Source organism: Camelus ferus, chromosome 11 (assembly GCF_009834535.1).
Source record: "Camelus ferus isolate YT-003-E chromosome 11, BCGSAC_Cfer_1.0, whole genome shotgun sequence".
Lineage (NCBI taxonomy): Eukaryota > Metazoa > Chordata > Mammalia > Artiodactyla > Camelidae > Camelus > Camelus ferus.
In genome coordinates, this window is record NC_045706.1 from 53663330 (window position 1) to 53683946 (window position 20617).

Here is a 20617-nt window from a genome sequence, read left to right on the forward strand (position 1 = left end):
TGTAAACAATGGTTTCTGGTGATGCTGCCACAAACACCAAACCTACCACACACAGAGTCCTTCTGCCCGAAGTAGGCGGCGTCGAAGAGGTGGTCGGCCGTCTTCTCAAAAGAGGCCAGCATCAGCACGCTCTCCTTCATCTTGGCCAGGCCGAACCTAGTGATGCCCAGGACTTCACCCTGCGCCAGGGGAGAGAGAGTCAGAGTGGTACTCATGCCACTTGTAAAATGCATCCCCAGTAACCCCTCAACAGTAGAAGCAAAAATCAGCCAAGCCGCTCGCTATTCAAGCCACAGTTGCAGGATCCTTTGAAAAGGGTGCTAATAGCTATCTATCTGGCCTGTGTCCCTCTGAGGCTGTTAGCCACAGACAACACAGATCCTTACGCCCACAGCCATGTGCCACTGGAACAAAGAATTAGGGACTGAGGACTTGAATTAAGAATCTACCTTTTAAAAAGGAGAGTACTTCTGAAGACGTTTCTCGTGGCTCAAAGAACTCAAAACTCAAATAATTTAAAAGCCTCAAAGTAGGGAAAGAATTAAGTCACTTTTATTTAAGTCGCTTTCATTCAACAGAGTATTGTTCTACCGTTTAAAAAGCATATTTATAAAACTATGTAACAACATGGAAAACATTTATAATGTTAAATAAAGTCAGAATAAAAAGGACACGCCCACTTTCACTGCACCTACAGTAATACAATCTGTGCATTATAGATTACGACCGGAAGACTTAAAAACGACTCTACAGGGTGGTGGGAGATGGGTTATTTCTCCCACCTAGTTTCTGAATTTTCTGTAACATAGTACAGTTTGTATGTGGAGGCATCACGCCTTATGGCACTGACAGAGGAAGACTTTTTTCGGGGAAAAGATTAAAAAAAAAAAAACCCAACCAACCAAACCACCTCAGCCCCTTCCTCAGATCATGTTAACTTGTTCTTTCCCTGGAAATGGCTACAAAAGAAGTGTGATGAGTACCCATTAATTAATAGGGAATAAACCTCAGCTTGCCATGGAATACCTGGGCTTTTAACAATGGTTAGTCTCCTTTCAGGCTAACATTTCTAATTAGGACAAAAATCGTGCTTCCCCTCCTGCCATGTGGTTGCAATTTTCACAGTCGAATTGTACCCGCACACACAGCGCCACCACCACACTCTGGTCTTGGGGTACTGGTGGTCATCACAGCTGTGTACTGTAGGTGTCCTACCAGCTTTGTGCCCCTGAGATGGGGTTTGCGGGGCTGGCTGCCGGGCCCCCCACGAACCTTGTAGGTCATGAGGTCGGAAAGCAGCATCACGTGTCGCCGGTCAATGCTCATGCCGTGGTTGACCATTGTGTACTGGATTTCGTTGATGATAGTTGTCCGGGCAGCTTCGATGCCCAGGGTTTTCTCCACCTGCGGAGAGCTAGGATGAGCGCAGGCAGCTGCTGCCGGTGTCGCCCAACTCCTCTCCACGTCCTCCTCCGCCCTGCAGGTTCCCGGCATCCCAGGCCCTTCCCCAGGATGGAGTGTAGGGCAATCGTCGGTGCAGACCCAGAGCGAATGGCAGGGTCAGAGAAGTGTGCAAGGTGCCCCCGGCCATGAGCAGTACCTCGTACGTGTTGTTGGAGGTGGTTCGGGTGCCCTTCACACCGTGGGTGGCCATGACTGCCCGCAGGTTATCACCCTCCACCAGGAGCTTGTACTTCTCCTTTCCGCTCTGCTCGTCGATGTGGATGACAGCCCGGGACACCTCCGGGATGCCCTGCACCACCACCTGGACTCAAGAGACACAGAAGGTTCAAGACCCCCCAGTGCCCACGACCCCAACTCATCTGGCAGCCTCAGAAAGTGGCTGTGAGAACTGGGACCGTCATGCCCTGCGTTTGTGACCTTGACCATCCTGTTTCTCAGTGGTGATTATCAGTTACCTGCCAAACCTAGAAATACCTAGGGGAGAGCAGAAGCTCAGAGGCCTGCACCCCCTTCTACCAATGGTCTTAAGAGAGAATAGAGAGAAATCCAACAGGACAGCTGGTGAGGCAGTGCTAAGAAGGGAATCAAAACCTGCACAATTCCTTAGAGATGTGGCAAAGAAATGAAGAAACGGGGGCCACCCTCAGTCTCAGGAGTGCAGACCCTTCTGGCCCCCTGACCCCGGACCTTCACATTAGAGTTAAACGCAGTCACTCCCGTTTTACATCTCCAGGCACCGGGCAGGGCAGGGCCCCGAGGAGGCGACCTCTGTCTCACCTTGGGGAGATCCTCTTTCAGAAACTGCAGCACGTAGTACATGGAGCTCTTGCTGTTCTCTCGGGGGGTGACACACACCACAGCCTCGCCATGAACCGCCACGTCACCAGGCTTCACGCGGAGCTTGGACGTGCAGATGGAATACCTCACCGTCTCGGCGTTCACCTGCGAGGGGCCGGGCGTGCGCCGCACACCCACGGCATTACTGACTGGGTTTGGCGGTTGCGATTCTGGTGTTTTGGCCTTTTTTCCTTGCTTCTCCTCTAAGAAGCCCTTAGTAACTGTCCCCCTAATCTCTCTCCTCACCATGAAATTTAAAAAAATATATTTTTGTTTATTTATTATTGTATTATTTAATTATTTTATTTTGGCAGGGGAGGTAGTTAGGTTTATTTATTTTTAAAGTAGGTACTGGGGATTGAACCCAGGACCTTGCGCATGCTAAACACACACTCTACCACTTGAGCTGTACCCTTCCCACCTCACTGTGAGATATACTGTGCATTTATGTACTGTATGTATGTATACCTCTGCTTTATCCATATAAAGGTCCTCACCCCTCCCAACCAATTTTTGCCCCGCTGAAAATGCAAGCTTAATTCACGGCAACATATAGGAAGGAGTTCCAGGAGGCGGTGGTAAGACCGGGACAATTTAAAGGCATCAGTGAATCCTCCCCTTCGCCTAGACAGCTGGGGAGCGGTGTCCCCGGGGCAACCCAGCTCTTTCGGTGGAAGAGCCCCAAGCCAGAGCCGGGCTAGAGAAATCCCTAATCCGGAGAACTGGCCACTCGATTTTGGAATCAACTGTCACATGGACAAATGTGAACCTGTTACTTGAGAGAATGCGCTGACAGTGAGTGAAGGCTGGTACAGATCTGAACTACCTGAGAGAAGGGGAGATGCCAGGAAGTTACTCAGTTTGCATCCCTGCCTCAGCCTATCTGTGAGCAAGGCTGGCACTCTTTCCACTGCCATACATAACACCAACACAAAAAGCCAGGTCAATCCACCCGCCCAAAACATGTCCTTAGCCAGCCAGATGTGGTGCTAGGGGGCCCCAGTGAGTGAGACACAGCGGCTCTAGGGTCCTTCCAGATGCTGTAATGCTGTCACAGCAAAGGGGTGTTGTGGCCTGCACAAGACCTCCACTAAATTCCTGCGTGTGTTTAGATGGTGACATCGGTGCCAGGGTCTGGCTCGGAGCGAGAGCGTGAAGGCACGTCAGACTCACACGGAACAGACACTGAGCGGAAGCCTCGCCAGCGCTCCTAGTGCCTTGCGAAGCTCTTGTCCTGGTTTATCAGCTCCTATCTTGGGACTAAAAGAGGATGACCTCCTTCACGCATTTAACTATGTGACTCACTTCCAGCCTCAGAAGTCTGATCCGTTCCAGGGAGAGTTTGATGAGAATAAAGCAATCGTCAGGAAGGAACACTTCTTCAATGTACTCTGAAATCTGTGGTGTCAAAAGATCAGAATGTTAGGCAGTCACTCTCCCTTCCCCAGAGCAAGGCAGGCTCGCTCTCTTTTTAAGGACAGAGTGATGTGGACACCCTGACTGGTAAGTCCACTACAAGTGGTTCTTACTCTTCCTGGAAACACTGCTGGTTTAGTTTCCTTCTTGTCAAGAGGGACCTCGTCTCACCTCTCCCAGGAGGGTTTTCTCAATCCTCCCCTTCACAAGGCGAGCGTAGTCCGCGTCGTCGTCCTTGTCCAGCTGCGCCGTGATGATGGGGGTGCTGTGGGAAGGAAGGGAGCACACTTACAGCGCAAGGAGTGAGGCTATGTGAAGACCACTGCGTTGTTAAACTGGGTACCGTTTAGAATCGTGATCGCACCAGCAACTGCAATCGACGGGACCTTGACTGGTGTCGGGCATGCTTCTAGGGGCTCCAGGTACATTCTCATCTAGATTTACTATTTTTGGAGCTCATGAGGCAACCTACTCTGTCAGTGAATGAGTGACTGTTGGAAAAGCCTTCCTGGCCCAGTGAGCCTACCTCTTCCTCTCTGGTCCTAATAAGTAGTTAAATTTGAGTTCCATTCCCCAAGTAAATGCGCCCTTCATGTCCTACAGCTTCCTCCATCACCCTCCCCTGGCCCCTCCCTATCCCCCCCTCCAGGACACCTCCGACTCCTCCAGCCTCTGGCTAGCAGCTTCCATCCTCACTGTCCTGGCGGGCATCCCCTGTACACACTTCTGGGAGAGAGCTGATCAACCCAGAGGAAGCGGGCACAGCTCCTGCCACCCCAGACACCTGCGCTTGCTGTTCTAGAATCAGCACAGCTTTCTTTCATTTAATGCTGTTTATTGTTATTTTGTTAGACTCAGATTGGAGATGAATCATGATTTTATGATGGAATGCACTGTAAAGTATGTCTTCTCTAGTCTGAGATCACCTACAAATCCTATCATGAAATCACCAGTGTCTGTGTGTGTGTGTGTGTGGAGGGGGGAGTCGCAGACTATGGCCACAGCCCAAGGGGAAGACACAACAGCGAGGGCTAGAGAGGAGGGGAATAATGACATCAGAAGGGTGAAATCTACACTGACACACTGCTCCAATTTTTCTAGACACGGTTTTTATTTCTCTCTTTCATGTGACTTGTGGCCACACAGAACCATTGCTTCAATTTTGACTCTATTTGGTTTGGACTTATTTTTTTTTCCAGTTTGGGTTATTTATTTATTTATTTAATTTATTTATTTTGTATTTTTAGGGGAAGGTAATTAGATTTATTTATTTTTAATGGAGGTACTGGGGATTGAACCCAGGATCTCGTGCATGCTAAGCAGATGCTCTACCACTGAGCTCTACCCTCCCCCAGTTTGGGTGTTTTAAAAGCCAAGATATGATTAACACAAGCACGTCACTTGGAGTTTCAGATACTGCCTGACAGAGGATCGCACACACGTGATGAGAGAAACACTGTTTCTCAAGGAACATGGCATGTTGGTGTGAGAACAAGGGAGATGGAAGTGGGCACCTGATGGCCTTGGACGCGTTGATGATCTCCTTGATGCGGGGCACGCCCAGGGTGATGTTCATGGAGGCCACTCCCGCAAAGTGGAAAGTCTTCAGGGTCATCTGGGTGCCTGGCTCGCCGATGCTCTGGGCACAGAGTGCGCCCACAGCAGAACCTGGCTCCATCTGTGCCCTGGAAGGAGAAAACAGGGTGAAAAGTCCAGCAAAACTGCTAAGGAGACAAGGATGAAATGCAGAGCCCATGGCAAGTACAGTCAATAATAGCGTAACAACTTTGGTGACAGATGGTAATCAGACTTACCATGGTGATCCTTTTGCAATGTACAGAAATACCGAATCACTAGGTTGTGTACCTGGAACTTACATAGTGTTGTAGGTCAACTATATTTCAATTAAAAAAACAAAACTAAATAAGCAAGGTCCTACTGTGTATCACAGGGAACTGTATTCAATAACTTATAATGAAACAGAATATGAAAAGGAATATATATGTATAACAAATTACTATGCTGTACACCAGAAACTAACACAACGTTGTAAATCAACTATACTTCAATTAAAAAAAAAAAAATACTGCTGGGGAGGCTTCTGATTATCTCCTCTCAGCAGAAAAAAATATACCAATTGGTGAGGAGCCAGGCTGTGCTTGTGACAGAAGAAGAACCTGGCACAGATCAGTTACAGGTGCAGACGGGGGACGTGATGCTCAGAGGAGTCTGACTGATGACAGTGAATACTGTGTGGCTACTTATGGTCAGTGTGGGATGACGGGCCCAAACCTCTTTCCTTGGAGAAGAACTAAGAGCTCTGCTAACAAGCGGTACTGAAGGTGGATAGAGCAGCTGGCGCCTGCCAAAATACACTGGTAGTTTCTCTGTGGGGAGAGGACACTAGGAATTATTTTTGCAAGTATTTCCACATCTTGGAGGACCTAGCCTGTCTGCCCCCTGGGGTCCCTAGAGAAGAGGTGACAGGACCTGCTTGCTACTGGCAGGCAGTGAGTAAATCCTGCAAGTGGGCGCTTGCAGGGTTTTGTTTCCTGGGGAAAGAGGAAAGCTACAAGAGACCCACGTGCCTGCCCGACAGTCTCAGACAGTTAGCATCCTTACCTCATGTACTTGTCCCTACACGTCTCCAGAAACTTTTCAATCTGGGTGGGGGTGATCCGGTCCAACTGGTATAGCACACGGGGCTGGAAGAACAAAAGCCAAGTACAGAGGCGGGGCCGGCAGCACCAGAAAATACCTGTGCGTCCCAACACGTCCGGGGGCGCCGTTACCTCTGTGGTGCCGTTATCATTGATGCCGTATTTATCTCTGGTCTTCTTGATCTTCTCAGAAACCCCCTTAATGAATTTTTTAATTTCCTGAAAGATTACACAGCAAACATCAAATATTTATTTCTGAGTAATGTGGATGATATGATTCGTTTTATAACCTTCAGTCATGGGACAAGTCCTTCCTATTTCAGTAGCAGCTAAATATGACACTACAAAGGCTCTGCTAGGGATACAGGTTCTATCACAAATGTTTTTCCAAGGAACAGGACACGCCATCCACACCCTCAACACGCCATTCATTGGTTTAGGTGTTTCTAAGGGCTTTTTACTCCCATGATGCTTTGGCACCAGCTGGCGTAAAAAGCCCTGCTATCTGGGTGTGCGGCCCTAACAGCACATGGCAGGGACACCAGGATAACCCTTCCCACCCGCTGCTTCCTCTTGTGCTCCCACCGGCACACCATGCGGCCCATTCACGTAGCCCAGAATAGGTACAGTCGTATCAGTTGTACTTTCAGTCTCTAGACTTGAAAATTTTTTGAGAGTTTCTTATGAAGTTCTTATGGTCAATTTAAATACTACAAAGCCTGGCTTTGCAGACATTGCGTGCATTTCAGGCACATGCTTTGAGCTTGCTTTCATTTCAAAGGGAACGCTCCCAAGTCCCAGCTTTGTCTCTGACTCTCACCTCTGCATCACTCCCCCAGTCTCACACTCCCTTCCCACACACAATGAGAACTTTGTAAGGTCTCCAGGAAACTACTCTCAAAGCTGGAAATGAAACAGCAGCATATCTGCTATTCCCACTGAATTTAAGAACAGCACTCTAAACCCTGGGATGACGATGAAATGGAGCAAGAAAGGAGATGAGAAGTACATCCCATGGAGGGTCCACGGGGCAGGGCTGGAGACCATAGGCCTAAGTTTTCTAGCAACCACTCTGAGGGGGAATCCCATCTGCTTTACAATTTATAGTGTGTCTATGAAGTAAGCCCAGCCTCGAGGTCACTGCTAGAACTGGGATCAGCCAGCACCTCTTCTGGGGTTCCTACAGAGAGGGTACGGTGAACTTTAATGAAGCACACCCATCTGCACCCTGCTGCCAGGGTCACAGGCCAGCACCGTGGACCTGACTCTCAGCGCCCATCTCAGATGAGCTGACAGCACACACCACTCAGCAGCAGCATCCTTCAGAGGCTGCCGCAGGTTATGCAGTCCTGGGTCTGCTGATCTTCCACTCTGGTCTGACTCAGGGCAGTTTTGAGAATACGGGAATGGGTGGAACTGACTGTACTGCCCCTCCCAGACCACAGGGAAATGTAATTTCCCTTAATTAATTACAAGTTTGAGGACACACTTTCTGATGTACTTAGTTATTACAAACCAGAGGTGGAAACCAGAGCTGGAGAGGGCAGTGGAACAATCTCTCCTGGTGTGGCTCTGCCTAAAAGGCAATGACACCCGCTACCACTTAATCTTCCCTCCTTATCACCCAGTACTAAGAGCCCATCACATGGATGATTTCCTCCTACTTGTCTAGCTGTGGCTGTGTCCTTGAGGGCGAGCTTCTGAAAGCCCTCTTGGCCTGGATGTTGCCATTCGACTGCCAGGTGTGCAAGGCTGCCCAACCTGTTGGCTCAGGAAAACCAGAGCACGAGCCCAAGGCCAAGCAGACCCAGGCGATTTTCACTTGTGAGGAACTCTGCACACACGAGCAGTAAAGAGTACACACCTCACGCCATTCCCCAGCTCAGGCACTGGCTGTGACACCTTTCAGCTGCCACCCACGTGGACATGCTTCCAGTGGCTTTGCTGAAAGGAATGACTTCCCTGACATGAGAATTAGGGCAGATATCCTGGCAGTTAGGTTAAAAGGAAAAAAACTTACTTTTTGGATATGAAAACTGAAATAAGCTACTAAGAATTCAGCTGAATCAATCCATGCATGCTCAGGGAACTCAGGACGTGGCAATCGGCAGGCAATTAATCACATGGCTGACCAGCAGTTAATTCTCACACTCAGTCATGGTGCATCTGTGAGCACGGGTGTCGGCCGCTGGCAGGGCCTGGGCTCAATGCCACCCAGCAGCTGCCACTGTCTCCTTGACTCTCACCCTGGTTAGAGCCAGAGAACATTTCAGGGGCTCAGACAGATCTGGCTGGTGGATTTTGGAACCTCCTGGCAAATCTGAGCTCAGACTGTGAGCCACTGGAGGGCAAGGCCACATTTAGTCCCCTCTGTGTCCCCATGACTTACAGGGCATATGACACATGGGGATGGCTGAACAAGTGCTCACTGAATCCACAAATACTGTCGGGCACCGTTAAGCCTTGTAAAAAGCAAGAAAGGAACCAGTGTGAAGTGATGAACAGGGAAGCCTCTCTGCTGGAACTGGGACAGAAACCCACCTGCCGCTGGGGCTGGCAGACATCTGGGGGCTGCAGAGCCAGCCCCCCTACACTTAGCAGTCACAGCGCACGAGTACGTTACCTCGTTGTATTTCTCATAGCCTGTCTCAGTTAAGGTCTTCGAGGAGAAACAGAAACATAAATAAGTAACTATAACCATGTAGAAAAACCAAATCATGATTCTCATTCATTATTTAAGAGAAAAAAAAAAAAAAAAGAAAGAAAATACGTGAAAAACAAAACAAAAGGCACTCAGCCTAGCCAGACTCTTAGTTTTAAATATATTAAGACCTGTAAGAGTCTCTTTTTCACACCTCAATATGTAAAAGGAAGGAATGAAGCGCTTCCTTTAAACCATTCTTGCTTAAGTCTTTTACTGTTTTTCTTTTTAATATATTAAAGGGATACATTTTGTGCTATACTTGAATCACCAACCAGTACACAAAGGAAACCACCTACTGATCCCTGTATCCCTTTGCTTTTGAGTATAGCCATGATTATAAGCAGAAAGGAGCTGCTGGAGCAGGTCAGGGAAATTAAAAGACAAACAAACAAAAAACAAACCCACCCAAAAACCAGAACAAACAAAAAACAAACTTAAAAAAAAAATGTTCCGAAGATGTCATAGTAACAGCTCCCTGGAAGAAAGAGGAAGGCTGACTCTGTCATTTCTAATGTGCATTATGGCAAGAAAAAAGCAATTAAAAATAATAATGGTATTAAATAAGTGCCACTGTGTTACTTATCGTACAAAATACAGTAAGTGGTATTAAAACAATGCCTCTACTATTAAAAATCATTGGGATTCAGAATGACCGAGGAAGGAATTGGCCCGTAGGATGAGAACCTGGGTTGTAAGCAGTCAATAGGGACGGGGTTTAAAAAAGTCAGTTTTCTAACTAAAGCATTTTTCTTCTAACAGCAAAACACTTGTGCAAAAAGACATCAACTAAAAAAAACATAAGATAAATCCTTTATGTTGACGGCTGAAATTTTGCCTAGGCCATTCTTGAATTTTTTTTTTTAACAAGAAATACTCTTACACAAACACCCCCTAGCTTATGAAATCCACTGTGGGCACTTGCAGACAACTTCCTGGTGACAGTCCAGCTGGGTGTCCAGCCCCCGCGGAGCTCACCTGCAGGAAGATGTCCTGGCAGCAGAGAAACTCGTTCTTCTTCATGATCGACTCGGCGGTCAGGAGCAGTTCGTTCTTACTGAGAGCAGGCTCGCTCTGGCACGGGAAGACTGCCTCAAGTATCAAAAGGAAATGGTGTGATGTGTGGGGGCGGTGGAAGGCCAGTAGTATTTAAAAAAGACATTTACAAGAGACAAAACGACCTTACTCAGAGCTTTTAGCAATCTGATGTTTTTTCTTTCAAAACCGATTTCATTTAATTAACTTATTTATTTATGGGGAGGGGGGTAACTAGGCTTGTTCACTGATTCATTCATTCATTCATGTATAGAGGAGGTACGGGGGATTGAACCCAGAACCTTGTGCATGCTAAGCACGCGCTCTCCCACTTAAGCTATACCCTCCCCACTAAAAACCAATTTTAGACTCTACCTTTAACATGAAGGTGAAAACAGGATAAACTGAAACTCCATCTTACACAAAGACTTGTATATTATTCAGTGGGTATTGTGCCATTACCCCCCAACCTTCACCCCGCCCCAGACTTGCACTAAAACCACATATTGTTTGTTTTTAAACCCAAAATTTCAAGAGTGAAAATACTCCCCACCCCCAAGCTCATAGGTTCCCCAAAGTTTTAATGGCTGCACATCACTCTAATGTATGGACAGACCATTATGATTTGACCTGTCCTCTACTTGATGGTCCACGCCTGCTATAAACAATGCTGGAAAAACATTCCCGGCAAACTTACATCATTTCTGTAGGGCAAATTCCTATAAGTGAAATTTAAATGTTGGTCAAAGGCACTCACATTTAAGTTCAGATCAGTATTGTCCAACTACCTCTCAAAAAGGTTGTTCTAAATTATACTCCCAGTTAAAATATGTGAAATGTGCCTGCTTCTCCACCATGACTTTAACATCATCTCTATCACACTTTACTAGACACAGACATGAAGTCAAAGCCCTCTTCCATTGGCATTTGATTACCACCAATAACTAGACTTTGAAATTGAGAAACTATTTTTCCTTAAATATTTAGGAAAATTATGCAGAGTAACACAAAAAGAAAAATACTAACTCAGTAGACATGACAGCATTAACTGTGTGCTATGCCAAAGGGTACATTCCTTCTAAAGAAACGCCCGCGAAAATACTCTAACCCCAGATATAATGCTTAATCTTACTTTGATGTTGTCCAGAACCCTTTTGAACTCTAAGGGTTCATCTTTCCCCTCCATAGCTGCAGGATCTAAGCCATCTCCCCCATAAATGAACTGGATGATATCGCCCGTAGAGCTTCGGACTGTCAAATCATACTGCGAGCAAAGATCTTCAAGGGACTTCACGAGCCTTCTCTGCAGGAAAAGGAGGAGAGGAAACAAAAGCTCAGCTGCTTTGAGAAGACTAGTCACGTGTGCAGAGGATGAGATTTGCAACTCTGAGTTTCAAGGTTAACAGCACTTAATTGCATAAAAACATTTTTATTAGGTATCTCCTAAAAGAGTCCCCCGACCCCAAGAACAACGAACCCACAAGTGCCTCACTAGCCTGTGGAGTGGGATTTAGGACATGTTCTAACCTCCAGCACTTGAGTGTGTTTTAGAATACATGCAATTTAGACCCTATTACCCCCAAAGGACTCTGCAAACACTGTTTTCCTAGGCTATTTGCCTTTCCTCTCTGTCTCCCTAAGGTATAAATTAATGCAATTGCTTTACATGTCTAAGCACAACTTAATCCAGGACCCCTGTGGACTTCAGTATGAATTACAGAGGATCAGGTGCAGGCCCTCTTCTGGGATGGTGGGGAAGAAGAGAGAACAGGAACAGCATTGTGTCTGAACCAGCAGGCAGCAGCCATTTCTCAAAACTGCTTAGGGAGGACCTTCCACCAGAACACTCCAGCCAGCAATGTGATGGGGGCCCAGTGAGTTAAAGAGAAAAGAAAAAAGTCTTCCTCCAGGCAACTACCAAACAAAAACCCTTCATGCCAGAACTAACTTGTTCTAGGTTAACACACTGGTCGGGGAAAGCCATACTCTCTACTTCAAAAAGTAAAGACGAAAAATAAAGTCAATAGACATTCTAGCAGGAGTGGTAAGAGCATTTCACAGTCTGTTAGATTTCTGACAAAAGCAGCACACTTCAAAACTAAAGGGCAACTTCCCAAGAAAAGATGATTAAAAGGGAAGCAGTATCAGCACTGCTACACGAGGTACAGATGAGGTTATGGAAACAGGTGTCTACTGACTCGAGCCCATCTCACCCTCCTCATCCCTGTTTGTTCTGGCTCACTCTTTCGCATCTCTGGTTTATCATTCCTGGTTTCCCAGCTTGCAAAGGGCCGTGCTTCACAATCCCCAGTGGGGAGAGAGGGGACACAAAGCCACAGCAGTTCGTGGCCCAGCAACTTGGAGTGTTAACTTCATCATGTGTTGTTAAGTAGATAAAAACATAGGAAACAAACATAGATTATGTATGGAGTATAGAGTAGAAATGAGAACTAGAGACTGGAGAGAAATCCTTTGCTTGTGGTCTTATGGAAGAACAAAACGGGGATGGATTTTCACCCCTCTGCCGTCAGGTACTTTCGTGGCACTCTGAGCAGCATCAGGCACAGGAAAGCGTCTAGCTCAGCTCTGTCCCCCGAGCCTACCATTCTACAGTTGTACACACAGCGGAGTGTCCTGCAAGTGTCCAAGCCCTCCTGCAGGCACTGGAACAAGTTCTTGGAGTCCCTCAGAATGATATGAACAATGGGCGACATAAACAGCTGCACAGTGAGAAGCAGAGCTTTCTCAACTCATACCAGGAGGTAGGTACTGTCGCCCCATCTCCGTGTATCTGGGAGCAGAGACTCAGTGAGATTTGACAGAGTGCCCCAGGATGCACCTCCGGTCCATGCTGTCCTCCAGCAGGGCTTTGGTACACGGTTCCGACCTGGTCTTCATCGTTCGAGGAATATTACATGATTTGGAAAATATTACCATTTTATGATGTTTATTTCTAGGGCACCTACTACATCTCTCAATTTTTCCTTTTAAATACCAAGACTAGATTAATTAGAGCTCAGGTACAAAGTATGCAAACACAGTGATCAGGATCTGCAGGCCCTGTCCTGCTCCACTGCTAAGGGCCTACATTTCTTCCAGTTACCTGCATGTATCCTGTTTCAGCAGTCTTCACGGCTGTGTCGACCAGACCTTCCCGGCCAGCCATCGTGTGAAAGAAAAACTCGGTTGGTGTCAAACCGGAATAGAAGCTATTAGCCACAAAGCCTTTGGCGGCTGGTAGCTAAAGAGAAGCAGGAAAAAAAAAGAAAAGAAAAGAAAAAAAAACAAACAAAGTTTAAGGTCCACAATTCCAAAACCCATTCAAATCAGAAAATGCTTCATCTATAGACTATAAACATCTGGCCAATGTACTCTCTCTCATGTTTTATGCCCTTTCCTAAAAGAAATAATTTGGCCCAAACTATCTTTACCAGAGACAAGGAGGGCAAGGTCCCAGCCAGGGCTGGTGCTAGTGCCAGTGGCAGCCAAGTGGCTCAGGAGAGGGAAACCGAAGCCTGGGCTGCTATCCCTGGAGCGGGCACGCAGTCAAGGACCTAAGCTCAGAGGGCGCCCTGCTGACTGCGGCAGCGTGCCCCTGCCCTGGGAAACTACCCACTCAAGACACCCTTCCTGCAGGCCAGACCTGCCCACCTCCAAAACATAATTGCATGCTGTTATCGTTTACGGGAATTCATCCTGGGGCACTGAAAATATTTTAAAATTAGACTGTGACGATGATCACACAACTCTGTGAATATACTAAGTCTCTGAACTGCATACTTTAAACGGGTGAATACTATGATATATAAAAGGTTATCTAAAAAAAACTGTTAAAAAATACATACATATACAAAACACCATACGAAATACCAAATGGCCTCTGATCTGGAAAGGTCTGTGTTCCTTGGAGGTCAGCCTAGGGAAATAGGCTAACCTCTTGCTTCCATATTTTGTTTAAGGGGCAGCTGGCACACTCACAGGCATTTCCAGGTAAGCACATCTATCCTGATGTCTAGCACTGGATGCCCCTGGCCTCTCTTCTAAGTTGGTCAGGCTTTGACTCTCAGCCTGATGAGCACAGGCAGGTACCATTCCAGTGGCCAGCTGGCTGTCTGACCGCTAGTGAACTCTGATCTAGGGCAGAGAATCTGAGTTCAGATACAGAAAATATCGGTCCTTTCTCAGTACAGCAGTCCTGTCTTCCCAGGAGGGGCTGAACAGGAACCCTGCAGGTCCACAGGGCAGGAGCAGCTGGGGCATCTGTGCTTTAGCGGGAATAACAGCTGACTTCAAACCCAAGTGACCAAATTTGCTCCAAGTTCCTCAGATTTAAGTTTAACAGCTGTCTTCCCTCAAATCCCAGAAAACCCCGACACAGATTTGCCTCTCTCCCTCACTACGCTGACACTAGTGCTCAGGCATGAGTACCCATGGAACCCAGAAGTCATCTAAAAGCAGAGTTTAAGAATTCCAAAGAAAACTTGGAATTTACTGGTTGTTTTACTGTAGTTCACATGATCACTATTTAAAAATTCTTACACTTTTCGGTAAGTGCCCCCGACAAAAAGCATACAGATTGAAAGCACACAGAAGGCAACTACACATTTTAATTACTTCAGGTAAGTCGGATGGGAATCTGAGAGAAAATACACAAGAGGGCACTGGTCCAAGCTTTATAGCTCTGAATTTAACAAGGCTCCTTCTACATGTCTTAGTATAGGCTGCAGATGGAATAACCCTGAACACCCCCACCCTTACACACCAGCTCTAGGAGTTGCCTGGTTGGCATCCCCAGAGCTTCAATCACTCTTTCCTGCACCGCTGAAGGTTGTCCTTCAATGTCGTGCCTGACCCACTACTGCTTACCTTTGAGTGCTTTTCAAAGTGAGGCAAGGACCTGTTTTCAAAGCCATCTGGCACTCGGGAGCCACTGATGGCTTGCTGTCCCACACAGGCAATCATCTGTGATATGTTAATAAAGGAACCTGGGGAAGCAGGTCAGGAATGTAACATTCTTTTAACGAAATAACATTAACTGAAGTGCAAGCAGATCTGTGGGATAAAACAGGAACACAACATAGCACAGGGCCTTATCTTCAAAAAGTTCATAGTCTAGGGACAGTGAAAGACAGAACAATACAGAGTGGAGCTGTCAGTAACACAAAAAAGGCAGAGTGAGCCCTTAGAGGTGCTTGGGGCAAACCAACACTTTGGGGTTGGAGGAAAGACTTCCAGATGAGGCTTCAATAAGGCAGCAGCAACCAGCTGGACTTTTGGAGGACATTATGACTTAGACATAGAAGACATAGGGGAAGAATTCCAAAGTGAGGGAAGAGTGGGAAGCAAAGACGCAGGAATGGGGAAGTGCAGGTGTGTACCAGAGCAGGGAGTAGGAGAACGTGAGGTGAGAGACAGCCAGCGAGGTTACAGACATTAGACAGAATGGCCAAAAATTCACAGAAATAGGAGAAGCAGGGAGGTTTTGAGTTGGAATGCAGTATCATGAAACCTAATGCTTTTAGGTCCTGCTAACTATGAAAGTTGAGTGTTTTTAACTATCATTAAATACATTATTTTTAAAATCCTTGGCTTTTCTTTTTTTCTCTTTTTTTAAAAATAAAGTCAAGTGTGCTCAAAGCACCCTTAAACTCAGAAATCCACACACAACCAACAAGTTTCTCCAAAGGAGTTAGACTTCCTAAAATGCAAATAATAAAGTCTCTTTTTACGTGTATGATTTAAACAGGTATATGTCCGTATAAACGAAAGGCCTGAAGTTCTGACTCTTGTTTCCTGGAACACGACCGGCCAGCCCACATGGAGGGTGCAGTGACAGCAGCGGCCAGCGGGGGCACTCACCTTTGGAGCCGCACAGAGCCATGGTGAGGGGGCTGTTGCTCTTATCCAGCTCCCGGAGGCAGGCGCTGCCGGCGTGGTCTCGGATCACAGACAGCTCCTTCAGGATCAAAGCCTGCCGGGAGAAAGGCTCCGTGACCATACACATTCAACACGGCATTTAAGGAAATGTGAAAAATTTCAGCAAGACGTCAGATTTCCAGCAGATAAAGAAGACCAAGATGTCCCATCTATACAGATTGACATATTCTAGAAGGTTCTACAATCAGTGTGCAAGAAAAAAATGATTAGTAACAAATCTTGGAAAACCCTTTAAATGGCCAATAAAATAGAATGTACACGGCTTTGCAGACAGCACCCTATATGACAATGTATCTGTATACGTGTCACTGCGTGTATACACACCTGAATATCTGATAAAGTACGATATGTAGTATGTACTGAAAGAGAATTGCTGGTACTATTTATAAAATCTGTCTCTCTGCTTTTTCTTGCCAAGCACACATTTGAATTCCCACCAGTCAAGCATGTGATGAGGTGACTCTATAGGAATATTCTAGTCCATGAGCTCATCCAGATTGTCATTCCACAACTTAGGAGGCTGAATCAGGTAGGGGACAAGGTTCCATTAAAAATGAGTACAGTCGAGGCCTCAAGTAATATTCTAGGTGAGAAACATCCATTTCTTTCTCTCTCTCTCTGTTTCTCTTTAAGATATAGTGAGATTAAGAATGAGCTCATTGTGAACACCTCACACAACTCTGCTTTCTCTTTGCTTTAGAAAGTTCAGTTCGTCAGAAAATTTCTTATTGCTCAAAGCCTGTCTTCCATTCTTAAGAAGCTTTAACTCAGAGTTAAAGCTCTGAGCCCCAGGATACCGGGGAGGCAGAAGAGAGCCAGGCAGCACCCTGGTACAATCAGACTGCTGACCTGGACTGCTTCAGGGAAAACACAGGGCTCTCAGAAGCTGCAGGTGATTCTGACTCTGGCATGTGCGGGTCCAGTTCTCAGCTAGCCTAGCTTCAGATGTGAGGGGGCAACAGGCCGGTATGTGACTCTCAGACATGAATTAACCGAGTCTCTTTCAAAGACTCTTCATTCAAAGAGCTGCGGTGTCAGTCTCTAGTCGGATGATGATGGAAACAGAAAGGGCAGAGGCACTGAAGTACCGGCTACAGATAGGGCCCAAGTGTGACGCTGGAACAAGAGTAGCCCCGTGTGCCTGGATGAACAGATGGCCGTGTTCTCACCACCCAGAATGTGAAACTCGGAAGGGATGCAACAGATTTGATGGGAGGCCCTCTCCTCACTAGACAAATGAGAACACACACAGGCAGTGTAGGGCAGAGATGGGACGCTGCCTTTCCTTCCCACGTCCCTCTGCTGCCTTGTCTTCACGGCCTGCAGCGCCACCCAGCGATGAGGTGGCTAAACTGACACGAAGAGCCAGGCTCACCTCTAGGGTCTCCTCAGCAGTGCAGCCTGGCTGCTGCTGCAGCTTGCCCGTGTTCAGGGCTTCGATGTACTCATCACATTTTTTATAGCCAGCGTTCAGCAGCTCGTACTTCGCCTTCAGCAGTCCCTGGCCAGGCGTGACGTCACCAATTCCAATTGAGAACCCACGGTTAGCTGTAGAAAAGTTGGCAGGTGAAGCAGGAAGAGAGAGCCAAAGACATTAGTCAACCCACTGCATGGAACCAAGTTTATACCTTCAGAGACTCTGTCACAAAGCAATTAAATAAAAACTTCATAGGGGAGGGTATAGCTCAGTGGTAGAGCACATGCTTAGCATGCAAGGGGTCCTGGGTTCAATCCCTAGTGCCTCCTCTAGAAAATAAATAAACAAATAAACCTAATTACCTTGCCCCATCCCTCCCAAAAACCTTCCTGTATCAGTTTATAGGCAGTTACACAAAAACGACTAAGACTCACTGGCTCCTCTCGGAGACCTCACAACCTAGCGGGGAGTACAATGATGTTTCAGCTAACTGGACATAAAGCAGACCACCACCAAATACTAAAGAGAATCTGAGAAAGCCAGTCATGGAAGTGAGCCAACTGACTGGTAGTTCTTAGAGCATTGCAGAGACCTCTCTGCCCCGATTCTCTTTTCAGAAATCATTAAAAAATACAGAGAATAAGAGACAAGTGTAAACTTCACCTTTGATTGAACTATACATCATCAATAATCCTAACCCTAATATCTGTAGCAAGTGGGTGGATGGGAGGTGCCTGGCTTAGTAAGGTGGGGAAGGGGATGCCCAAAAGTGGCTGTGGAAAGGAGGGCCCCTGAGCCTAGAAAGTCTCAGAGACGAAATCCTTAGGTTCTGCTGGAGATGATGTATGTACCAGAGACAGGGAACCCTGGTGGAAAGTTTGTACCAGCACACCTCGTTTTACTGTACTTCACAGAGACTGCATTTTCTACATTATTGAAGGTCTGTGGCAACCTTGTGTTGAGCAAGTCTATCAGCACCATGTTTCCAAAAGCATTTGGTTACTCTGTGCCTGTGTCAAATTCTGGACACAATATTTCAAACTTTTTCACTATTGTATTTGTTCCAGTGATCTGTGATCAGTGGTATCTGATGTTACTACTAGGACTCACTGAAGGCTCAGATGATCAGCATTTTTTAGCTATGAAGTAATTTTAATTAAGGTATGCACATCGTTTTTTAAGACACAATGCTATTGCACACTTAACAGACTACAGTGTAGTGTAAACATAACTTTTACATGCACTGGAAAACCAAAAACTTCATGTGACTTGCCTGACTGTGATTTTCGCTTTATTGTGGTGGTCTGGAACCAAAGCTGTGATGTCTCTGAGGCCTGCCTATCTGAGAAACAGGCACCAGGCCCTGACTCCCGTGGGAGATGGGAGTTTACTCCCCAGGAGTGGAAGCAGACAGCCTCTGGATTTGCGGGGTAGGGAAGCACTAGGCGTAGACGGGCGGGGATGACTGAAAATCAGGGCATATTCCATGGCTGAGATCCCTTAGCCCCATTCCCGGTCCAGCCCCCAGAATTGCAGCAGCCAGGTCTCTACCTTTGGGAAGGAGACTGAGATTAGAAGGTATGTCTCTGGAGAAACCAAGTCTGCCTAGAGAAAAGTGTAACTGATGGGGATATTTGGTAGCTCAATAAAAAAGCGGGTGTCCAGCTCAATCAAGGAACTGAGAGGTCCGTTGACCAGTGAGCTCCATTTCCAATCAGGGCTTTAGTGCTTCACTCCTACAATAGGAATGACAACCAGGGACCACCAGACATTTGAGGAAAGTCTCTACCATGAAAGACAGAAGACAACAAACAAACAGAAATAAACAAACTTAAAAGAAAGAGATAACTCAGGGAACAAATAAAACTGAGTAATATTCTCTCACAGTGATAGAGAAGATGTATCTGGGGATGAAGGATAGGAGGGAAGGAAGGAAGAAAGAAGAACTGCCTGTAAATAAAAACAATGGTTAGAAACTAAAGATATGATAGCAAAAATTAAAAAAAGATCACTAGAACTGTTAAAAGTGAATTCAGAAACAAAGAAATGGACAACAGTGTAAAGAAGATAAGAAAATCAGAGAATCAGTCCAAGAACTCTTTTAGGCAATTAACAGAAATTCCAAAAAGAACAGAGAAAGCAAAGGAGAGAAAAGAATAATAATAATAAAAAATCCAGAACTGAGGGACACATGTTGCAGATTAAGAGAGCTTACCTAGAACAGAATGCTCAGGGCTATGAATGATAAAAGACCCATCCCAAGGTTGCATCATTGTGAGCTTTCAGGATGCCAGAAATAACAAAGACTCTCAAATCCAGCCAGAGTCAAGTGTAAGAGTGGACTAAAGATGTTCAGGGGCATACAGAAAATCTGACCCGTGGCATGCTCCAAGCACAAGCAAGCAAAGGAAACAGAACAGTGTGACACAGTAGGACAATACTGAGTAAACTGGTAGAGCTGAATCATCCCAGAGATGACAGCCGTGCACAGGTAGGTACCTTGGAAGCAGCTCATGAAGGGCCTTTTATGCAACAACTCTATCTGACAGGCATTAGGGAGCTACTGTAGCTTTTGAGCCGAGCACGGAAAAGCAAATTCAAATCTGTAGCCAAACTAGTCAGTATAGAATTCATTTCATTAAGAAAAGCATAAATGGCTTAGCCTGGGACAAGTATCCTTTTCTTTGTGTGGGTATGTGTGTGGGGTGGGGGGATGAAACAACAGTAAAATAACCCCCTAAACCCCAACAACTTACAGCCACAAAACGAGGAGGCTGATACTCACAGAGGTAGACGGGAGCCAGCCTGGCAAGCCGTGACATTGCATCGGCAGCTTCGTTCTGCCCCCAGTCTCGTAGCAAAATATAAAAAATATTGTTCTTGGATCCTGATCCCAGGGTTCCTTTGTCCATGCTGCCACTCATCAACTCGCTGTTCTGGATGGTAACGTCTGGAAGGAAACAATGATTATGCACTTACACAAACAATTATTACTTTGCCTCATTCTGAAATCAACTTGAGGCAGTTGAGAAAATTTGTTCCTGTATTAAAAGTTAAAGCAGAGCAAATAGAAATTATCTTAAAAAACTTTTTTTTTGAGGAAAGAAAAAAGAGAAACCTAAAAACCTTTGAAAAGCATGAAAGGTCTAG

The 20617-nt window shown here is 46.2% G+C and overlaps 1 protein-coding gene across 1 annotated transcript in view; it reads right to left on the reverse strand.

Annotated features, from left to right (window-relative positions):
- The window catches only part of POLR3A (RNA polymerase III subunit A), a 42495-nt gene that overhangs the window by 6207 nt on the left and 15671 nt on the right, over positions 1 to 20617 (reverse strand). The window contains exons 15-30 of the mRNA XM_006180044.3: positions 20253 to 20417; positions 17426 to 17598; positions 15973 to 16084; positions 14980 to 15098; positions 13217 to 13354; positions 11246 to 11416; positions 10057 to 10170; positions 6510 to 6596; positions 6340 to 6422; positions 5232 to 5402; positions 3889 to 3982; positions 3607 to 3699; positions 2242 to 2406; positions 1601 to 1765; positions 1273 to 1404; positions 47 to 179 (exon numbers count right to left, since the gene is read on the reverse strand). Coding sequence (XP_006180106.1) covers positions 47 to 179; positions 1273 to 1404; positions 1601 to 1765; positions 2242 to 2406; positions 3607 to 3699; positions 3889 to 3982; positions 5232 to 5402; positions 6340 to 6422; positions 6510 to 6596; positions 10057 to 10170; positions 11246 to 11416; positions 13217 to 13354; positions 14980 to 15098; positions 15973 to 16084; positions 17426 to 17598; positions 20253 to 20417 — 2115 coding nt within the window. The remainder of the gene's footprint in view (positions 1 to 46; positions 180 to 1272; positions 1405 to 1600; positions 1766 to 2241; positions 2407 to 3606; positions 3700 to 3888; positions 3983 to 5231; positions 5403 to 6339; positions 6423 to 6509; positions 6597 to 10056; positions 10171 to 11245; positions 11417 to 13216; positions 13355 to 14979; positions 15099 to 15972; positions 16085 to 17425; positions 17599 to 20252; positions 20418 to 20617) is intronic.